Source organism: Montipora capricornis, chromosome 13 (assembly GCF_036669925.1).
Source record: "Montipora capricornis isolate CH-2021 chromosome 13, ASM3666992v2, whole genome shotgun sequence".
Classification (NCBI taxonomy): Eukaryota; Metazoa; Cnidaria; class Anthozoa; order Scleractinia; family Acroporidae; genus Montipora; species Montipora capricornis.
This window is the reverse complement of record NC_090895.1, coordinates 12864036-12886535: the sequence shown is the minus strand read 5'-3', so window position 1 is coordinate 12886535 and position 22500 is coordinate 12864036. Positions and strand designations below refer to the sequence as shown.

The following is a 22500-nucleotide window of genomic DNA, read 5'->3' as shown; positions in this document are numbered from 1 at the left end:
TTGGGATACTGTCTCAATTTTCATGTTGCTTTTAAGGCAACCTAGGCTGTGCCGAACAGTACTTGACTTAAAGATTCTAGTCTGAAGCCAAAAGCTGTTGATTTCAAGGTTACGAGTTCCCTGAATATTGTTTCACTTCTTCTGCCAGGTCACAATGTCCCTGAGCATTTTATTCGGATGCAGCCCCAAGCTGATAACGTGCATCAGATTTGGTGTCACGGAAAGAGTAATTTCCCTTTTCTTTTAAACCAACCTTTTCTCTAAAAAAAAATGGTTTGTGGGTGTGGGTGTTGAATAATAATTTTATCACAAGCCCTGAACAGCCTCTATGGGGAATGGTCAATTAAAGGTCAATTTTAACTATGTATATTGGAGGTAAAATCCGGTCTCAGGTTGAATCCGTTTTTACCCTGGTTAAATTGGTGATCATCATTTTACCTAGGTTGAACAGGGCGTTACCAAACACAGGAATGGAACGGAACGGAATATACCGGAAGAACCGGAATATGCTGGAATGAGGCGGAATGACACCGGATGAGACGGAATGACACCGGAATGAGGCGGAATGACACACAAATAAAGCGGAATATGTAGGAACGAGCCGGAATGACACACAAATAAAGCAGAACATACCGGAATAAACCGGAATATGCCGGAACAAGGCGGAATGACTCTGGAATAAAACCGAATGACACCGGAATGAGACGGAATAAACAAGAATGGCTCCAGAATATACCGGAACGAGGCGGAATGACAACAGAATAAGGCAGAATAAACCAGAAGGAGACCAGAATCAAGCTGATTAGCATGGACCGGGATGGCAAGGAACAAAAAGTAATTTTTGTCATTCTAGACTGTGAATGAATAAGTGTTGCAGAATTAGAGAGACTGACACAAAAAAACAGTTTACATTAAAAGGGAAGTAACAAGGCTTGGAACGAGTCACGACATGTTCTCACAATTCTTGATGCAAATATATTATCAACGATTGATCTTTTTTCTGTGCTTCTGACTTCTTTCTTCAAACAAGGAAACACTGCATTCAACTTCGATGGCATTATTGCCAACAATCGGGAAGAGAAAAAGAGTCTTCCGGTTGTTTGCACGAATATATTTCCGTATATCTCCATCACGTATGGGTCGTGGGAAGCAGGCAAGCAGCGACGGTAATTAGTTTGTGGTTTGCTGAACTTGACTGTGATTGGTCAATACACGATTAACCTGTCAGAATGAAATAAAAATGTTTACGGGTTTTCTGATTCGCACACTGAAAGCCGCCTCCGAAATCCATAGACAAAATCAATTAGAATAACATTTTGTTTATCTTGCTACTGTATTTGTTCACGAAAAAAATGTTACTTCCACAAGAAATAATTATTCATTTAGCGACAGATATACCTGTCAAATTTTTCTCGTGATCGAAGTGTTCCAAATGTTACAAAAGGCAAAAACACATGCAATTCCCTTAGGGAATCACGTGACACAACAAAAGCTGACTGAAACAAACGAAAATCGGTCGGCGCTAACTAAAACACCAAATTTTGGCATTTTCCACCTTATTTGGGTGTCATTCTGCCTCATTCCGGTGTCATTCCAGCTCGTTCCGGTATATTCCGGCACCACTCTTCTTCATTTCGTTTCATTCCGGTGTTATTCCGCCTCATTCCGGCATATTCCGGTTTATTCCGGTAGATTCCGTTCCTGTGTTTAGTAACGCCCGAGTTGAATATGCACTCAGATGAATTTAAAACTTTTTAGGGGCCTAAATTAACCCTAATTACTAAAATGAAAGCTTACCATTCAAAATAAGTCCGATGTCTGCAAGTGTCAGATACTACATTCCAGGTAAGGAATTGGCAAGCATTGTGGTTATTGGATTAATCAGTTATTTGCAGTGTTTAGTCTAAAACAACCGTTGTCTTGGTTTTTGGGTTAAGAATATTGGTTCATGGTTGGTGGAAGTAAAGCATTCTTTTACATGTAGGATAAAGGGGTTTAGTTTGTAAAGAAGCTGTTTTGCTGTGTCAGTGAGGAAGTGAAATAAAGAAAAGGGTTTATCAACCGAGTTGATATGGTAAATCGACCACTGTAAAGAAATTTGAAAGCTGACGTTTCGAGTGTTGGCCCTTCGTCAGAGGTAAACCCTTTTTTGTCTTTCACAAGAAGGATTACTTTTCATAATGAAACAACAGTGATATTCTTTAATCATTCCTTTGGCAATATCACTTGTATAATACAAGATTCATAAACATTTGTCTTTCGGTAAGTAACTACATTACCATTAAATGTAACAATGGTATTATTTGTACAGTTACAATATTAATAAACTAGCGTTTATCTTGAAATAAAATTACTCTTTTTTTTAGAATGGCCTGTTTACAAGCTGACTGTAAAGGAAATAATTGAAAAGAGAGATTAGTAGCACTGCACAGGTTTAATGTTGTAATGTTGTAAACCCATTTCTTTGTTTCACTTCCCCACCAACGCAGCAAGCACCAAATACAAATAACCTTGTTAGGGCTCCCGTACGGGGATCTTCCGACCTAATTTACAATGTTAAACTAATCGATACTAGTGTAAAAATAACTTACAATAAATAATAACCTACTGAGGTGAAAAACCTAACCATAATATAAGAATTGATTAATTAACTAATCAGTTGCTACTGGGATGACTTCTCACTCGACAGACTACGTTACTAGAGAGATTGCGCAACTCTCGTGGCAACGAATTCCACGTGTCTGCGCCGCGATACTGGAACGACAGTTTCTTTAGAAGCTAAATCCCCTTCTAGACTTTATAACTTGACTGCTAATTATTTTAACAACTGAAAACACGCACATAACAATGTACTCATTCCAATAACTCAACCTTCGAAAGCACATTGACTTCAGAAATTCGTCGACCGCCTCAAGTTTTCGAGAAAATCCAAATGAGGTGTTATGAGATACAATACTTCAAACCAGTTCAATTTTGATTTTCCTTGTTTAATATTCATTATCATAATCTGAAACAAAGAAAAAGTCAAAATTGAAGTTGTTGAAAACTGTACAAAACTGAACCGTAACAGATATTTGTTTGTCGTTTGAAAGCCAATTCCTGCGAAGGCCCTTCCTTTATTCTCCGGTAAATCAAATGATCATTTCCCATAACGGACGGCTGACTCTTGGGTCATTTTCTTAGTTATTTCTGGTTCAAGGTATTGTATCTTTCATCGAATTAACATAACCGTCATTAGACAAGAGAGATGTGTTTAACATCCAGACGTCTTTTCTTGTTTGTTTCATTAAAGTGAAGTTACGATTCAATATTCAACGCGTCGACGGTCTTTCGAGGTGAGCATCTCCAGGGGTGATTTAAGGCTGAAAAAAGAGTGCTTTTAATTTCATTGATTGGCGTTCTTTCCTTTTAGAGCAGTTTTCAAATGCCTGTCGAAAGTAATCACGCGATTGCATTTGCTATGCTTGGAGATTGTTTTATAAATCTCGCGCCAGTTTATCAACCATTGAAAGGAAACCACAACCAATCACTACTACTTGCACGCGCGAGTTTCCCGCGCTTTGAGCATGTTACATGGAATTGCTAGAATTGGAATTGGTTTATTACGCTGTTTGCAACTGCTGTGATAGGTCGAAGTAATTACTTTGGTAGTTGATTTTTAATGGTCTTGAGGTAATAAGCCGTAGTTGTCACTGTTTAAAGGCAACAGTACTAGTGGGTCTTGAATTTCAACTTCACTTTGATCAAACAGGGAAAGCCGTCAGGAGGTTAAATACGTTAATTATATTTATTAATTAATCTTCAAAGCACAGTAGCATCAAATCATTTCTGCTGGTCAACCTTGGTTTTAGTAGGGACCTAAATCTACAATATAAATTAATATAACAGATGAATAATCCCAACGGAAAGGCTAAGTTACTCTATTTAGGAATTTCCAAACAAAACCGAGCTGTTCAACCAGGGGCCAAATTACCCGAAGCTATGCGAACAGAGCGTGAATATGACCCGAAACGTGTTTGGGACTTTGTTTCCTTACAGAGTCTTGTTTTTGAAGATAAAGGGCGATTTATTGGCACTCAAAATAGTTACACACGAAGAGCTTCATGACTTTCGACAAATGCACTACTGATTTATCGGGATACGTGCAAAAATGGAGATAGATTTATTACCTGTTCCATTAACAGCTTCAGGTTTGAATCATCGAATGGCAACTTAGCACATAGCATTGTAAACAGAACAACGCCTAAACTCCAAACATCCGTGCGCGTTCCGTCATATGCTATACCACGTAGAATTTCAGGCGGTGCATAAGCGTATGAGCCACAGAACGTTCGACTCAGCTTGCGTCTGCCAGTGTTGTACTCCACAGGTTGTGTCCTCGCAAAACCGAAATCTGAGAGAAGGATGTTTTTATTGTGGTCCAGCAAGATGTTTTCACATTTTAGATCGCGGTGAACGACATCCATGCTGTGCAGATACTCGGAAGCTTCGACCAACTGCCGGAAGAAACATCGGGCTTCACTCTCCGAAATAGCGCCATTGGTTTTTATGTAATCAAGGAGATCTCCACCATCCGCCATGTCCATCACGAGGAATATCCGAGAGCTGGTCTCGATTGCTTCATTAAGTCCGATAACATTCGGGTGATTAAGTTGTTTCATGACAGCAATTTCACGTGGTAGAAACTTCGTGAGGTAGTCTTGCGGTGCTTTCTTCTTGATTATAATTTTGATGGCAACTTGACGCTTTAGTTTCTTCGAGAACGCAACTTTGACGACAGCATAAGAGCCTTTTCCAAGAGAGTCTCCTAAGACATATCCATAGGCTGCAAGGAGCATGCCTGCATTATCAATAGGTTCTTGAGGAGGCAAAACAGGCAACAATCTGTTTAACTGCAAAGGTGAGCCTTGTTTTTCGCTGGGATTCTCGTTTCCGCAAGTCACTTGACCTTCGTCGGGATTTTCGCCATCGATCTGGTTAGCTCTTTCCAGTTCTCGGTATTCATCGGACGCAGCCGACATGCGGCGAAAATAACGGAAAAAGCGATACAGTTTGTCGGTCTTCAAGGTTCAAATGAAGATGTCATTCGCGCGAGGCGAGATGATGGCCCAGCGAGATTATGTGCGTTCAAGAAAAGTAATACTATATTTACATCCTTAAGTCTAGTCTACGCCTAGCATTTATAAAAGGCCAAGCAGTATAGAGGTGGCTAATTGCTGCCTAATCGATGATTAAGATTATTTGCGTCAAAGTAATTAGTCAATAACTTTGCATTTGTTTCGATTTAATAGACAAAACAGCTAAGACATTTGTCAATGACTTCAATTCAAACCTTGCACCGAAAGAAAGAGTGTTTTTCATTGAAATTGGATTCTCCAGCCGGAAATGATATTTAGAAGGAGTATAACTGGATCAAAAAAACCTATAAGAAGTTTATTACCTTGAAAGGTAACTTCAGTGGAGACACCACCACCACCAAAAGGCCTCAAATTCTCAGTGTAGCGTTATCAAAGTTTAGTATATACTAAAACGGTAGCGTTGAACGCGCGCGCTGATTGGCTACTCAAACTCCGGATATCCTTTGCCATTCACCTCCGAGCAATTCGTGTGGAATTTGTGCCCGAAAATATTGTAATCTTTGGAGGAATAAACGAGCTAAAATCATCTTTTTGTGCTATATTATCTCACTATTTTAGTATATACTAAAACAATCATTCACCTCAGTATCCACCAAGTTATCATGACGTGTTAATTACTTTACTGGACGTGGGGCTGCGCGCGCTCTTAGAAAAAAAAAAGCCATCACAGGGTATCTGTGACAACTGCCGTAGAGCGTCAAGGGCAAGCTCAGTTCCAAAATCAATTTGCATTGCTATATATGTTTCCACAGGAAATCAAGAAAAGAAAAAAAATGCGTTTTAGAGTAAATCGTGTGTTTTTGTTTATTTTCGCCCATCTCTGTGTCTTTTTAAGAAAATATTTGTTTAGTAACGTAGAAACAAAGTCCTCTTTGACAATGCATTTTTCAGAGGCATTTTTTTGTTCTTGGGTTGCCGGCGATTTTACCGCGCCAATAAATGGCAAGACAACAAAGAAAGTGACCTATTTGACAGCACGAAGGAATGAATGACCAAAAGGAAGAATGCAATCCTTCTTCTTATGAGGGAGACCGTCTTTGTTCACAGCACAATAATAACTTGACATGAAAGACTGGAGTTGGCATTCCTGTATTTTGTTATGTCATAACGTATAACGCGGGGTCTATAGGGATATGATCTCTTTCTCGGTATTGGTTGCACGGAATGTCAAAAACATCACAGTACTCTTGGACAACTATTCTGCTGTTAACTGTAGTACGTGTTGTTGCACTTTGATAAAGAGTTTCTTTTCCCGTAAACCATGTTCACTCTGAATATGGTTGTATGTTTGGCCCTTGTCGTTCCTTCATTTCATGGAAGCGAATGGCAACGAGATGAAGGTGAGATTAGCTTTTAGCGATGTTTGATCTCTGTTTTTATTCCATGTATTTTGCAAAACCGAAGAATGAATGACGCGGCTAACGAAACAGTGTAATCAACGGTGCTTTGAAAAGCAAATTTTGTGGTTTGATTTTTTCAGATAACAGATTTCGACCGAAAGATTTCCTCTTAAGCGAGAATTTAACTGGCTCAGAAGTCACTTTCAGATTCTATTAATTGATTTTTTTATGATTGTTTCTTCCTCATAATCTTGTATATCTTTGCAAGTCCTTCGTGTTTTGAGCAACTGTGGATACAAAATGGCGCTCGGATGAGCGACATTTTTCAGCAAGAAATAAACTCCCAAAAGCTCAACGAAAGTTATGGGGAAACCTTTTGCCTTCCCCATATTCCATTTTCAGTCTGTTAACCTCTTTAAGTCATTCTCTTTAATTATAGTCCCTGTAATTAAGCCATGCCAGCCTAATGCCAGTCGAAAAATTAAGCCTCTTTATAACATCCCGGGGTATGGCTCTTCGAGTACAGGTTTGAGACGGCACAACAAAAACTTGAACTGATCGAGAACACTGTTTTGTCTTGATTTGCTAGACACTTATTCGTGGAAACCATGAGAGAATCCAGGAATCCTTATTTCCAGCTCTTTAATCATGAGGTCCAATTCAACTTTTAATGAAGTCAAACGAAGGATTATCAAGGAAAATATGCCAGTTAGCGATGAATATTGCTCGCGTATGCAAAGTAAAGGAAAAATATCGTGGAACTTTGACAGTCGGTTGTACACGCGTTTCTTCGTTGCTCAGCACCTTAGACCGACTCTCAAGGCCAACATCCCGCTCGTTGGAGTGACACAGAAACATCACTGTCTTACATTTCTTTCTTGCTCAAACTAATATGCTTCTTACAACACCAGAACGAAAATACAAAGTTCAGCAGGATTGTTATCTTACCCTTGTCCAGGGAATACGTTTTGCAAAATAATCCTGTCGTTTGTACTGGCACGTGTAAGACATCTTTATGAAACTTTCTTGTCGCAAAAACCTTGATCGTGTAACTAAGTTAAACGCACAATTGCATAAGTTACCTTTTGTAAGTTGACTTCGATAAGTTAGTTGTAACTGACTTATCGTTTTGGGAAGGCTTTTCCAGGATTCTTTTAGTGAAATTTCCATGTGCTATATTAGCAAATTTTGACATTCTCTTTAACCTTTCTTTTTTTCTTACAGGTGACCTGTTCTCGTTGAAAAAAATGAGACTAAGAGTTGTGAGGGCAGGTGAAAGGGTTTTTTGATTCCATTTTTTAACTGGAATTTTCTGTTGTTTTTTTTGTGCTTCTAGTTTTGCCGTCCACAATAATGCGATTTACTACATTTTGATGCGTGTTTGCAGAAGGTCCTCTCATTTGGCCCATCAGCTTACAGTATTATTTGAATTTAGAATAGAATACGGGTCCCGCAAAGTTATGGGTAGGGTCGTACCTCTTATTGAACAGTATATTTCATTGGCTGTACAGTGTTGTACTTATTGTTTTCTGCGCTAAATACATTCTTACTTGTTGTCTTTCTTTTGGCCAATCCTGAAGCCCGTTGAATGAGGTACAACGTGACCCAAAATTATGGCCAATCAGATTGGGCCCGCTGACCACAACGCCCCTAATAGGTCTGCAACCAAGTAGCCGCATGAGTGTGATTGCTCGTACTTCATGCAAAATTATCGATCGTAGCAGGAACACAGCACCGCCATGCTTTTTTTCCCGCAAAAATTAAGCAGTAGTCTTCCTAAAAATAGATGATACCGAAAATAATGGGCTGCATTCCATTGCAGATCGAGACTGTGGAACCCGATACAAATCCGCCAGCGATTTCTGAAAACATAAGTTCATGATACGTACACTGTTACACACCTCATACAGGTTTAATGTTGTAGGAGAAATAACTTTTTTTGGACTTCTCCAAACTTGGTCACTACTCGAGCATAATGATTTTCGATCTCAGTTACTTTTGCTTAAAGCATGTTGGGGTACACGGGTGACATTTTACCATAAAGTCGATCAACATTGTGAGGAATGTTGCATGGAGCTGCCATTGCTGGTTGGCATTTTCTGTGCATGGAACGGATGTGTTGACAACTTTCTGACTGATTTCTGCATAATTTCTTGAAGCCACTTTTCACTAATTTGACTGTGTGCTTGGGGCAAGACTTTGAACCAGTTCCCGTTTTTCCCCACTATCTGGAAGCCTGGCACAGACTATATTGTTTCTTGTGAAGAGTTTTTGTAACCCATTTTTCTTCGAGTTATCATATGTTGTTCCATTTGATTAATTCTTTCGGCTTCGATCGATTCTTGTTTCCTGAAAGGCGGAGTTGCTTCTTTTTTTTCTTATAAGAAATGTTTGGCCTTGTTGTAAAAATCGTCTTCTAAATTAAATGACATGTTTTAGACTTTTAATTTGTCTTTAGGTGGCCTTCCATTCCTCTATTTCTCAATAGAAATCGATTTCATTTACACAATTGCGTTGGCGTGACCCTGCCATATGTGGCTCTGGTGTTGCATTGCACATTTGTGAATATATCAATTTTGGACCGAGAATGGCCCAGGGTAAATAATGAAATATTCCTTTATAAATTATCCTGAGAAGTTTGCATCAATAGACCTTTTTGCAGATACGGCGGCCATTTTGATTTCTATTGTTTCGAAAGACATTATGGGATGCTCAGGGGGCAAATTAATATGTATTTGCCCCCTGGGCATCCCATAATAGCTATTTGAAAACAATAGAAATCAAAATGGCCGCCGTAGCTGCAAAAAGGTCCTTTGCTTACTTGGTCAAGTGGATTAAGGAGTAGCCAGCAGATCCAGAGGTAGGGAGAGTTCAAGGTCAAGTTCTGGTGAGTGTGCAGAAAGGTCTTGAGAAATATACAGCTTAAAGTTTTAAACTGGTTTGAAAAAAAAAATGAACAGGTTTTCAAAAAATTCAAACCAAAAACAAAATTAAATCACAACACATACTCTCACAAGACGTGGTAATCTCGCCCCGGGCAAACAATTTTCTTGGGCCAAGTAGCGAACAAAGAATTCGGGTGCAATACATATCAACCTATAAGATAAGTTACAATGTTTTTTTTCTTTATATATTTTTTGCATTTAGCATGCCAGAATCAGTCTCCTTACTGCATTTATTATGAACCGTATTGCAAGGTCATAGAATATATGGATTATTTGAAGAGATATTGTCGAAAGACTTGTGACTATTGTGGTAGGTATTAACTTTGCAAATGAGGTTTTGTAGAAATGCTGTTACCATAATATTCAAATCAAATTAATTCCCGATATGTCTAGGGTTTAAAAACACGCTTATCATTCTCTGACATGCCGCAGATTATGTCGTATCCAATAGCAAAGGAAGGATAATTAAGTAAGCAACGACGACGTCGACGAGAACGCGAAAAGAATAAGAAAAAGAAGGCTCAATGAGGAAAAACAGTTGCTTTGAACGCCATGCTGGTTCGTTTAGAATTCTGAGAAATTTCTCTGCTGTTTTCGTTCTGGAAGTCTTGAAATAACCAAATTTGAGATCATGTCCAACGTGAGCACCTGTCTATAGATTTTGAATTTCCTCTTCAGTTGGATTAAAAACAATATCATAATGGAGTATTATCGCTTATTAACCAAGAGTGAAGTCTTTACTGGAAAATCTCAAGCGAGGCCGAGAATTAGGTACAATTAGCCAATCAAAGCTCTCCTTATATCGGCAACAAGCACCAGACTTCTTTTCCCGTGCTTAAGCTCTTGCATTAAGCCGGCGCGCTATGGATACCGGATCGAGGCGTACGTTTCTTTTACGTTAGGCTACAGGCTATTGGCATCACAAAACAATAAGTAATTGCTACCAAATTTGTATAGCTCAATTACAATTATCTATAAGGCCAGATAAATCTCCAGTATACTACATTCTCCGCTGAATACCATTTCATCCACTCTCGAAATAATAGCAGTAGTCCAACAAAAAGACTATATGTGTACTGGTGGAACAGCTGGTCGAGCATCGCACTACGCTACCTTATAAACTAAAACTCCAGAATAATGCATTATCCAGAGAATATCATTTTATCCACCTTCGAAAAAAGTCGACTACGAGCACTGGTCGCTCAGTTGGTTGAGAAGCGGACTACCCTAAGATGGGGTCACAGACTTGAGCCCCAAACGGAACAACACTTCATTGTTAAGGTCTTAAAATAACTTAAAAGAAAGTGCTGTAATTTCCATTTCATCCGCTAATAATAGTCAAACTTTCAAAACGGCCTTCCAAGGACGAAGACTATGGACCCCTTCTTTTCCAGTGTTGTTGTCTGCCCCATTCGCCAACTCCTTCTTTGTCTTTGTTAGTTGTTCAATCAGTCTTGTTCAATTCATTTACGCCAGTCTAAGTACAATGATGAGACCTTTTTCCTTTTTTTTTCGGCCCTGTGATGTTTGTTTGTCAAAGAGTGCAAGGACCTGGTATCATACTGCGACTTTTACAGGACTCGATGTGGAGACAAGACACTGGCTACGTCTTTGAAAACATATTGCCGGAAAACATGTGGCATGTGTCAAGGTAATCATTAATAATGCATAATATTCAGCTGTTGTCATTTGCCATCAATTCATCTGTCAATCAATCGATCGAACAATCAACGTAACGGTAATCTTTCGGTACCATATGAAGAAAACGGCATAGCTATTCAAGGTGGGCAAAAATACGATACATCAGGTTCAATGAAGAAATCTCCATAACCTTAATTCAGGAGTAGTTTTCGTTTGAAAGAGGTTTTAAAGTCACGTAGCTTAGGAGGAATCATATTCCAAATTCTCGCAACAATTCTACTAAGGAAAGGACAACGGTTGTTGACTGAGTATAGATCTCTGGACGTAAATTGACCTGCTGTTAAAGATCTGGTATAAAAATAATGAATCTGGCCAGGACGATGGAATGGTTCGGAAATATTTGGAGGAGCGCAGTAATTAGTAACATCGGTCGTTAAGATTATAACGAAGAGCCTATGATTATCTTCAATTAAAGGCTTATCTGTCAAAAGCAAAAATCGGTGACCCCCACTTTGTATTCTTGCAAAGTAGTCAGCAGGCGAAGGTGAAGTCTGCGGGGGATTCTTAGCGAAGGAGAGTATTCAACTGGACCTGATGAACACTTCTCACCGAATTCGTTATGTTGCTATGGTAACCTACTACTTTATATGATTCTACGCATTTTGTGAATTTTGATAGGCAATAATCGTTTTCTTTTATGTGGTAATGTGACAGCTGTTTGGTGATACAGTTTTGTAGAGTCAATTGATGCTTCGAAGTGGAAGCACCAATTGTAGTGTGCATAATTAGTTTTTCTTAAGCTAAATACCATTGACACTTAGGGTGCGTTCGATTGACCGTATTCCGGAATAGGAATAAATGGAATAGAAGTTAGAAATCCTTCGTTTTTACGGAGATTCACATGAAAATTGTCAAACACTTGCTACAATGCTATTTTAGACATATCTTTATCATCCTTGTTGCTTCAAAACGCCAGCCATACCGTTTTAAATCATCACTTCACGTATTCTTATTCCGGAATAGGGTCAATCGAACGCGCCCTTTAAGTCTTTCATTCATTCATTCATTCATTCATTCATTCATTCATTCATTCATTCATTCATTCATTCATTCATTCCGAAAAGTGTTGACGCTGGTTTGAGCCACTTTAAGCTCCATATGAACTAGATGTTCTGCTTATTTTTAACACATTTTAGTTGCTGTTACTACAAAGCCATCGACGCTGACTCAAACGAAACAAGCTATTAAACAAGGTTGGGAAAAAGGAAATAATTATTAGCATTTATTAGTCGCAACAATGGCGTTCAATTGTGAAAGTGTAGTTTTGTTTGTCCGTTTTGTGTTTATATACAAAGAGTTAACATTAAAAACGTGGTTTTCGTATTGCATGATACACCCTAATCCAAAGAACAATTCAGTTTGTATTCGAACTTAGTTCACACAACTTTAAGAACATGCTAAGAACGTTTTAAGGCTCAAATCGAAAACAAAATATCAGTAGTCTTAACCCCAAAATTAGGCGTTCTTATGAAAAAAGTTGCTGAGTTAAGTGAGACACGTCCGCAAGTGTTTGACTTAATTGCCATGTTAGACTACAGTTTGACATTTCTTTTACCTTTATTTGTATGATGCCTTATTGCGTCACTTGGTTTCCCTGCCATAGAAAGGAAAAAATAGTTTCGTGCTTGTAGATGTATAAATACAGTATTTGTCTTTCTGCAAATAAATGTGCGTCCTCTTATGTCTGCTTGATTTAGCAAGGGAAAACAAAAGCGTCTAAGACACTCTACTAGACAAGTTGAAAAGATTCCTGCAATTTCTTTTTGAACACATATTTAGTTGTACCAGTGGGCGCTGAATGTGGTTCGAAGATGCTGGACAAACGAATCATTGGGGGTACCAGTGCGCGATCAGGAGCCTGGCCTTGGCAAGTGTCACTCAATTACTCTTCCTCTCACTGGTGTGGTGGCTCAATTGTGAGCCCCTGGTGGGTAGTGACCGCCGCTCACTGTTTTGACGTAGGACGTGATCCTCAGAAATTTGGTATCATTGCAGGTAAATTGCGTTATATGAAAACGAGAAGCTAAAATACCGTTTTCTAAGGAACCAAAACAAATAATACATGCTTTACTTAAACAATTTCCCGGACTACGTGGAATTGGCATCAACGTATTCAGATCATTATATTAATTCATTGATAAAGAAACAAGGAAAGTTTGATACATTTTTTCTTGATTTTCATATTTGTTTTAGGCCATTCAACTTTAAATGCGCCTTGAAAATCAACAGCCGAACTAACGAGAGGCATGGTGCAATCTCGACCCCAGAGCTCTTCTCTTGACTGAGGGAGACAAGAGCTCTGGGGAACCCTGAAACAAGGTGTCTTCTCATTGGTTTTCGTGAAGAACAATCAAAAGCGTCCCTAATTGGTGCACTCACGTTAGCACGAGGAGGGAGCAGGCGCCGTAAGATTCAAATAGCCAATTTTTGGCTATAAGAATCCTACGGCGCATGTTCGCCTACATAGAGTTTCCCAGGGCCTTGGGTTGATCCGAGGCTATGATGACGAGAATGGGCATGGTGATGATGTCAGAAACTGCTTTGCAACGCAAAAATTCCCCAAATCTGACTTTATCGCAAATAGTCCCAGACCTCTCACTAGTTCGGCTGGTGAACAAATGGCTGCCATGTTAGTCAGCTCTGAGCTACTGGTGTGACCTGTAACCGAAGCAAAAACGCAGGAATTATATGTAAAAATGTATTGTAAATAATAATAATATTTGATATGTGATGCTAAAATTTGACTTTTGTAAAATAAATAGAAAATGAGATTAAAGACACTCTAATTGAGAGAGAATGCAAATTTTTAACTGGCATAATTATATCCTTTCAGCCTGACTGATGGTTTTCTGTGTTAAATGGATACCATTCATCATTCGTAAATTGCTCTCATTTTCCGTATTCTAATACAATATTCTCTTATTTTCTTGCGGTAGGAGAACATAATTTGAATAAGATCGAAGGCCACGAGGAACATGTGAGAATCGACAAAGTTATAATTCACCCAAAATATGATCAGTACACATACGACTACGACTTGGCCCTTATCAAACTCCAGTCCCCACTCACTTATAACAATCGCGTGGGTCCCGTGTGCTTGCCAAAGCTCGTCTTTGCTGTAGGCAGCAAGTGTTATGTCAAGGGGTGGGGTCACACCACTCACCAAGGAAACGCCGCACAGGTAATTTTTTTTTTTAAGTAAACTTCAAAATGAAATTGAAACATAAGGAAAATTTCGATAGTTATAGCAGATTTGATTGATCTCCATACAAATCTTCCTGTTAACCTTTGGAAGGACAAGATAACTGACAACCGCATCAAGGTACGACGAAGGGTGTAAATAGAGACCCCAGGTCTTGTCATGTTTCAATGCCTTCTGTCAATGGTGCTGGTTATGAAATGTATGAGTTACGTATTTAAAAAATCGATTCAAAACTATCAGCTTATTATATCCGGCTGCGCGCGGATACCCTGCATAGGTATAACCTCTGGTATTTTTCCCTTTCATTGTCTTTTTTGTTTATTATTATATTACTAGCTTCCTTAATCTTTTCTATTCTTTCTTACTGTACGCCTATAATTCCTAATTGTGTGCTTAGTTAGCAAATTTAATTGTTCTTCCTTTGAAAGCATTTTCTTCTATAGTTATTTATGTATTTTGAGGTAGCCCTTTACATTTACATCATCATCGTCGTTATTATTATTATTATTATTATTATTATTATTATATCATTAATATTATTATGCGCAGTAACGCTATCTGTATGCACAGTGTCAGAAAGCAACACAGGGCGCATAGCGTAACCTGTGAGCTAAGCGAAACTCAAAATAGTACGTAAATAAATAAGTAAAATATATATACATATACATGTATAAAAATCATAATCTAATTGTCTAAAACTTATGCCGATAACTGTTGATGGCTAATCTATCAATCTTGACATTAACATCATCATGTTACTGCTTTGAAAGTTCTTGCAATGTTCAGCGTCGCCCCGATAAAACCACCTTCTGCATTCTCTCTATGACTTGAGTAGTCTTTCGCCCAACCAGTGATTGCACACTAATCTCAGTCTCTTTCGACCACCCGCCAAGCACATCCATGATGATATTATACTGGTGCACCTCGTATCCTTTGTATTGTTCCTTCAGTTCCCACCTTAACGGACCATACTTCATAGTTTTTCCCTCGCTCTTCTTCTCTCGATTACTGATCCATGGGCAACTCATCTCTATGGTCGTGACTTTCTTAATCACATGATTCACAAACCTCGCATCGACCCGGTTGGCTCGCACCTCCTGATGATCTGCATACACAGGTACATCCCACCAAGCTTCTACTTGTTCTGACTTGTACACCAGCTTTGGCATCACTGGCGAGTACCACGGCGGTCCTTCCTCAAGAAGATCTTGGTCAGGTAAGATCTCATAGAACGGGAATTTTAAAGCCATGTTATATCTAAACAAATACTTGTTCTGAGGTAGTGCAGTACACCAGGCCAGGATGTGCGAAACACTTTCTTTGGCATGACCACATAGCCTACACTTCACATCCCCAGGGCAACTTCTGTGTGTCTTTTTGCTAAAGTATAGCTTTGTGGGCAACCGTTGCTCGTACATTTCAAACTACTTACCTACACAGAATGCTATAAAGCTCTAGAGAAATTCGAAAATAACAAGTCTCCAGGAAATGATGGGCTAACTGCTGAATTCCATAAAAATTGTTGGCCAATTTTGGGGAATCTTTTGGTTGATTCTCTTACCGCCGCATATATAAATGGCAAACTCTCAAATTCGCAACGACAGGCAATTATTCGATTAATTGAAAACAAAGACAAAGATAGAAGGTATGTGGAAAACTTGAGACCGATTTCCTTATTGAACGTAGACTAAAAGATTGGATCAAAAGCTTTAGCAACTAGATTCGAAAAAGTCCTCCCAGAGATAATACATGAAAACCAATGTGCATATGTAAAGGGAAGAACGATCTTTGATGCTGTTAGATCAATCAATGACGTGATGGAGTACAAAAAACTCCACAATATTCCAGGTCTAATGACTACTTTTGACTTCAAAAAAACCTTTGATTCTTTAAGCTAGAAATATCTGTTTATGTACACAAAAAACTAATCAAAATGAAAAAATAATGATAAGTGAAGGCTATTCCTAGTCATGTAGATAATGAAGCTAACTAACTTCTATTATTGAAACCGTTTTACAATTTCGCAATTCTGAGAAATTATCCATTTCTGTGCCTTCTCTATCGTTCCGCTTACGGCTTTCTTATCGTGCAAAATATCTGCTAACTCCTTTGCCAAGTTTATGGAGTGTGCAGCTAGAAAGTCAAATACTACTTGCACGCTGCTAACCTTGAGTCCAGGATACAAACTCTTCAAGCCTAATCTTTAATCTGCATATTTTTCTACATTGTCCTTGCTGGTATTGTTCCCGACACGTACACAATTCCTTCTATTATAACCATTCCTTGTTCAGTTTGTCCAGCACACTCATCAGGTTAGTTGGAACCGTGTCTTGGACATTTTTTCAGATGCCAGTACTTTCGCATTATCATTCTCCAAACATGGAACTAGGTGGCTTGTAGAGTCTTGTCCTTGTAGAGTGTTTGTGTCTTTTTTGAGCAGGCACATAGGATGTGGGATACCGTTTCTTGATCATTGGAGCCTACTCTGCAGTTGTTGTTTTCATTATCATTATCATTATCATTATCATTATCATTATCATGATTTGATTCGATTCGATTCGATCTCTCCAGTTGTCGTGTGTTCTACTGGGTAACACTTGCCGCAGCGGGTGAACAGTTCCAGGGATGGCCTATAATTGCACACTTCCAAGGAAGTCAGGTACATCCATCTAGCTTGCCAAACCAGGTCTTTGCACCTTTTGATATGCTTCCAAGAGCACCAACCACGATAGGTATTATTGTGACTTCCGAGGCTCCATGAATCCTTCTGATTTCAAATGCTAGTTCCTGGTACTTTTAAAACCTTCTCCTCTTCAGTTCTGATGATGTTCTGGTCCGCTGGCACAGCTACGTCAGTAAGTGTCCATTTCTGTGTGTCTTTATGCACTAGAGTAATATCTGGCCGATTATGTTTCAGCACTTTGTCTGTGTAGATAGTCATGTCCCAGGTAATCCTCACGTCTCCATTTTTGGCGGTTAGCAAGGGTTGATTGTCATACCACTTGTCATTATGGTGAATTATTATCATCATCGTCATCATCATGATTATTATTATTATTATTATTATGATTATTATTATTATTATTATTATTATTATTATTATTATTATTATTATTATTATTATTATTATTATTAAGACGGTGCTTGGGGGCCTGTGGTATTATGACATGGTGATTTGTTTTTTAATACGCCGAGGATTCCTGATTTGAAACTAAGAGTTAGAGGAAAGAGTGCTCTTCATAACTGTCCCAAAACTGCCATTCTTAACATTTTTTGAAAATTTGATACTCCGCACTCTCCGCCTTTCCTCTTTCTGTGTCTCTCTTAATATGTTTCTTATGCAAAACACTCGCTGAAAATAGTGAGTGGAAGTCGGAAGCGAGGCTGAAAAGTTTTCAGGTGATGAATGCGCCGCCATCTTGAATCCAGCTAAAAGTGGGTTTGGAAGACGAGTGCTAAACAAAATGAAATAAGAAATTTATTTTTCATTGCCTAAAACAAATTTCAGACCGGTTTTGAAGCAATCGACAGATCTTAGTGCATTATGATACATTGACAAGATTGCTTGTCTACTCTAAAATCGCTTGCTTCAATTGATGTCGAAGACTTATCCTTTCCAGTAAATTAAAATTGAGGGTTACAATTAATATTTGACTAATATTTATTAATATTATCTAAAACAGACACTACAACAAGCAGAAGTTCTACTAGTTTCCCATGACACTTGTCAAGCTTCTTATAACGACCTTGGTTACCAGATAACATTACGCATGCGCTGTGCTGGGTATGCTCACGGAAAGATTGACGCATGTCAAGGAGATAGTGGAGGACCGCTGGTCTGCTCTATGGACGGAAAGTGGTATATGGTGGGGGTGGTTAGTTGGGGAATTGGATGCGGGCGCAAGGGAAGATATGGAGTGTACGCTGACCTTGCAGATCTCAAATACTGGGTGCAAAACAACATTGGTTCAGATGCCTAATTATAGTTAATTTGATATTCCTTTATTTTCATGTGATTAGTGCAACTATGTAAACAATTGTAAAAAGAAAATGATTTATCGTCAATGTTCATAGAACAATAAGAAATAACTACAGTTATTTAACGTGTGATTTCACCAGTTGCATTCAGTTGTTGTACAAATCACCCTAAAATTAGCCGCGCTTTTCGAATACATCTGCCTCTCCGGCCACACAAGTCCAAAACCGAACGCACAGATTTTTTTAATACCTTTTCTTGTCTTACTGCCCTCCACCTCTTCTCTTTGCATTGAATTTTGTCCCTTGTCCTCTGTTCTATCGATATCTCAAACTAACATTTTGACACTTCGATAAAAACGTCGGAATTCGTGATTACAGTAACTGGCTTAAGCTAATGTGCGAGAGATGACTTCTCGCGAGTACTAGACAAATGCAAATGTAGAGTTGTTCAACAATCCATCCATGGGCAAAGATAGGAAACTGTAATTTTAATGTGTTTTAAAAAAAATAAACCATGTGCTGTCGATCAAATCCGTACCCATGTTGAACTCGTTTTTGCCTGCGTTAAATTCGTGATCCTCATTTTACCTAGGTTGAATATGCACTCTACCTAGCTTACAACAGCAATTTCACCCCCTTCCCACCCCCCCCCCCCCCAAAAAAAAAGGGATTTAAAACACCTATACTTTCCCTAAAGCTCTGTCTTATATGAGCATCTCAACACATTTTCTTAATATTTCATATCATTTCATCGGTTTTTGCATTCATACACTTATCCATTCAATCTCAACATTACAACAGAGTCTGGGAACAAAGAACGTAGTGGGCTGTGCACTTACCGGTATTCGAATTCGGACCTTCCAGATCTATAGTCCTGTGGCTTCATCACTACATTATAACTTGCTCAACCCAACACAGTTCTTTTCATTGTTTACTTTTCTATAATAAGTCTATTGATATCTATCTATAATAACCAAAACTAATCCTAAGCTGACCGTAATTTTTCTCTAAGCTTAATTCAAGCTCCAAAAAATTTTCTTCAATCCATCTGAGTGCGTATTCACCCCAGTTAAAATGAGGATCACTAATTTAACCTGGGTCAGCTGTTAAGACGGATTCAACCTGAGAAAGAATGTGACCAGCAACACCGTCTCTAAGTGGATAGTTTACTACGGAATAAGGAAAGCGTTAAAGTTCATTTCGCTTCGTAGCGTCAAAATATAGTTTATTTAAGTACAATTGGAAACTCCAGTCTGTAGATTCACCCCTGTTGGGGTAAACGCAAGGTATTGCTTCCTTGACTGAACAACAAACATTCCATTATGGGATACAAACATGAGTGTTTGTAACTCTTGGTTCAACATTGCAACATTTCACACAGTGGACGTAGTACAATCTTTAAGAGTCATTGCCACTATTACGATCACCGAGTTTGAGGATTTTTTCAGAAAGACTCCAAAAAGTCCTAGTAGCTGAAAAGACCAAACTTGTGGGCGTGTGTCTGTTTGTGAAAGGCGCAGATCACAACCAACATAGTATGTACTTGCAAAATAGCAGATTGCCTGCTGTCGCTATCTATATGCTCATGAAGATTGTGCGAATCGACTTTTAGCCGAGGAAACTAGGGAGAATTTGCAAGACACCTTATAAACTCCAAAAAGTGGGAGTTAACTAGTTCATTTGTTGTAGCGAAATAAAGAAATATCTTTTTCAGATGAGTGCTTGAATCTACATTGGTAAAATGCAACGTTGTGCAAACCATTATCGACGGAAAACATTTTCCAAGGTTTTTAAAGCGGTACATGCTAATTCGACCTGTGAGTGCCTTTTAAACCAAAAACAAATGCCTCTTTTATATGTACCATACGTAAACATCAGCGCACGTCGTACCACTGTTGTTACTCTCAGAGAGGTCAGCCCAATCCTGTCCATACCATATCTGCAATTCTTGATTCCTTGAAAAATACAGCTGTGTACTTGGAAGGTTTTCTAAAACCAACTCCGCGAACCTTTGCCCAACCCCTTCAAGAACGTAAAAGTGCTTCTCGCCGTTGTTACGCGCTTTTAATTCTTCAGCAGGTGGCAGAATTGCTTCTTTGTTAGCATTTGTGATTATGGTCATCAATGTATCGCTTGGGTATGCACCCGTATTAGTACAGCCCCAATAGGATTCACTATAATCTGGGTTACATTTTATTGATCCGTTTCTGTGCAGTAGTTTCATGGCCTTCACCTTCCCAGTTTTGGTAACTCTGAAAGCACCATATTTGTTGTATCGAGAGCCAAAGCATACTGGATCTTGGTTAATCTTCTGCCAAACGCCTGAAAGCGAATTTGTTTTCACTCTGTCAGCAACAGGGTTCGGTGAACTGCATTGTTCACAAGGCGTTAAAGCTCTTTTATTGAAATGGGATTAAAATTTTAAAATAAAACCACTGAACCAATTCTCATATTTTATACAGGTAATCCCATGGGGCCGAGTAAACTTAAGGATAAATATCAAGCGTATTTTCAGAAGTTGCAGATACGGCCCGAGTCGTACCACCCTGCAAAAAACACTTACTACAAGAAAATAATAAAAGTAATTTTACCCGGGGCTTTTAATAAAATTAATAATGAAAAATGCCCTCTGTCTCAGCCAATAAGCAATTAGTCATTTTGCACTCTATGTTGTAATAAATGATAAATTACGCTTTGCATTTTCTTTTTATTTTTAATTCCGTTACCCATAGCTCTCTTCACTCTCCTCTAGCCTATTGTTCGATCAATTCAGCAACACTAACCGCATGGTTCTCATTCAGCTATCGACGAACACACGTCATGACGTATGTCAGAAATCAACTAATCTGGGAGTCCTCTTTAGAATTATAAAAGAAACTCATATCTTACCTTGACAAATAGCCTGAATCGTTTGATTAGCATCTTCATCGGCGTATATCCAGTGCTCAAACTCAGTCATTGTACTTCCTTCACTTGCCTTGATTTCGGAACAAGATTCAGCTGGAAGTTCTTTAATGGACCCCAGAGGCGCTGAAGATAAAGGAGTATGCATGGATTCGGCAAGCTTAGTAAAGTTCATTATTAATGTAACAACTGCTTCGCGCTAATCAACGCCTTTTTAGGTGTGCATTCTTCGTTATTAGTACTGCAAAAGGCAAGTAATTTATATGCGATTTCGCACAAGTTTTTCTCAGTATAAATGGACATATCGAACCGATCTCGTTTTTTTCCCTTCTGGAAGCTTTACCGCTATGTTAATGGCCAGCCTGAAGTTGTCACACGCTGTTTTCGGCAAACTCCATTTAATTCAACTTAGTTGCTCGCTGTAAGACGCTCCATAGTTTGTAAGTATTGCTGTCTTTCTTCGGTTCTGTCGTTCGGTTCTGTCGTTCGGTTCTGTCGTTACAGAATTTCTCTATTTACTTGGTTCTTAGAAGCTTATGTAACTTGTACTTTTTTTTTCCTTTTTATTATCATTATTTTTTGTTGAATCGTTTTCATCATCCTCTTCGTTTACACCGTTTACTTCGTTCTCGCGTCGCTTTCGTCGTTGTTATCGTTTCAATCGTTGTTTCCACGTTCTCGTCAATTTTCTATCAAAGTTGTCCTAGTTTTTTTCCAGTTCAATAAACGAATTCAAAACTGTGGACATTGACTGTTCGTTGTTGCGGTCCATACACCCTCAAGCCTTAACAAATCGGTCTAATCATCTCTTATGGTCCTTCAAGTATTGTTTAAGTGTCACCAGCAAATCCAACTATAGCTACCTCTATTGAATGCACGCTTCATGTAATACCGACTCCTGTCTGGTAAAAAGTCCTTAGGCCTGGCTTCCTTAGTTCTGGAATTCAACTCACAGATGTTTTTACCGATGACAACGTTGTAGCTCTGACACCTAGACTCCTGCCCACACATCATGTAACATTCTGTCGGGAATCCAACTTCAACTTCTTTGATCACGTGACCCTTGAGGAACATGCCATAAACGGAGTAAGATTCGTGACAACCTTCAATAGTGGCCTCAATAAAATCAATACTTGAGATCACAGCCATCACTGACAACCACAATTGTGACACCATCTTGTTGAAACGAGAGTGCCTCTAAAAATAACATGAGAATATTCCACATTCTCAGTTTTAACTGTACTTTTACGCTTTTGAGTTTCCTTATTAGTTTTTCTTGTGATTTACTCTAG

The 22500-nt window shown here is 38.8% G+C and overlaps 3 protein-coding genes across 3 annotated transcripts in view; 1 reads left to right on the top strand and 2 right to left on the bottom strand.

Annotated features, from left to right (window-relative positions):
- LOC138028982 (testis-specific serine/threonine-protein kinase 3-like) overlaps positions 1 to 5021 on the bottom strand; it is a 6164-nt gene extending 1143 nt beyond the window's left edge. The window contains exon 1 of the mRNA XM_068876637.1: positions 4170 to 5021. Coding sequence (XP_068732738.1) covers positions 4170 to 5021 — 852 coding nt within the window. The remainder of the gene's footprint in view (positions 1 to 4169) is intronic.
- Positions 5022 to 6314: 1293 nt separating this feature from the next.
- On the top strand, positions 6315 to 18306 carry LOC138030549 (trypsin-like). The gene is made up of 8 exons (XM_068878446.1): positions 6315 to 6478; positions 7703 to 7750; positions 9626 to 9733; positions 10964 to 11074; positions 12261 to 12317; positions 12904 to 13119; positions 14061 to 14305; positions 18010 to 18306. Exons 1-8 carry the CDS (start codon positions 6400 to 6402, stop codon positions 18304 to 18306), a joined length of 1161 nt encoding a protein of 386 aa, XP_068734547.1. The 5' UTR covers positions 6315 to 6399.
- A 1850-nt stretch (positions 18307 to 20156) lies between these two features.
- LOC138030548 (uncharacterized) lies at positions 20157 to 22384 on the bottom strand. The gene is made up of 3 exons (XM_068878445.1): positions 22072 to 22384; positions 21194 to 21334; positions 20157 to 20626 (listed from the first exon to the last, which is right to left on the bottom strand). Exons 1-3 carry the CDS (start codon positions 22382 to 22384, stop codon positions 20157 to 20159), a joined length of 924 nt encoding a protein of 307 aa, XP_068734546.1.
- Positions 22385 to 22500: the final 116 nt, after the last annotated feature.

Bases quoted from the DNA above. Each gene is read 5' to 3' on its own strand.
- LOC138030549 (XM_068878446.1), top strand. From the start codon at position 6,400: ATGTTCACTCTGAATATGGTTGTATGTTTGGCCCTTGTCGTTCCTTCA. The intron at 12,318-12,903 runs GTTGGGAAAAAG...ACACATATTTAG, and splicing joins GAAACAAGCTATTAAACAAG to TTGTACCAGTGGGCGCTGAA. The intron at 13,120-14,060 runs GTAAATTGCGTT...TTCTTGCGGTAG, and splicing joins GAAATTTGGTATCATTGCAG to GAGAACATAATTTGAATAAG.
- LOC138030548 (XM_068878445.1), bottom strand. From the start codon at position 22,384: ATGGTGTCACAATTGTGGTTGTCAGTGATGGCTGTGATCTCAAGTATT. The intron at 21,335-22,071 runs GTAGCTATAGTT...CTTTATCTTCAG, and splicing joins GAAGCGTGCATTCAATAGAG to CGCCTCTGGGGTCCATTAAA. The intron at 20,627-21,193 runs GTAAGATATGAG...ATTCGCTTTCAG, and splicing joins GATTCAGGCTATTTGTCAAG to GCGTTTGGCAGAAGATTAAC.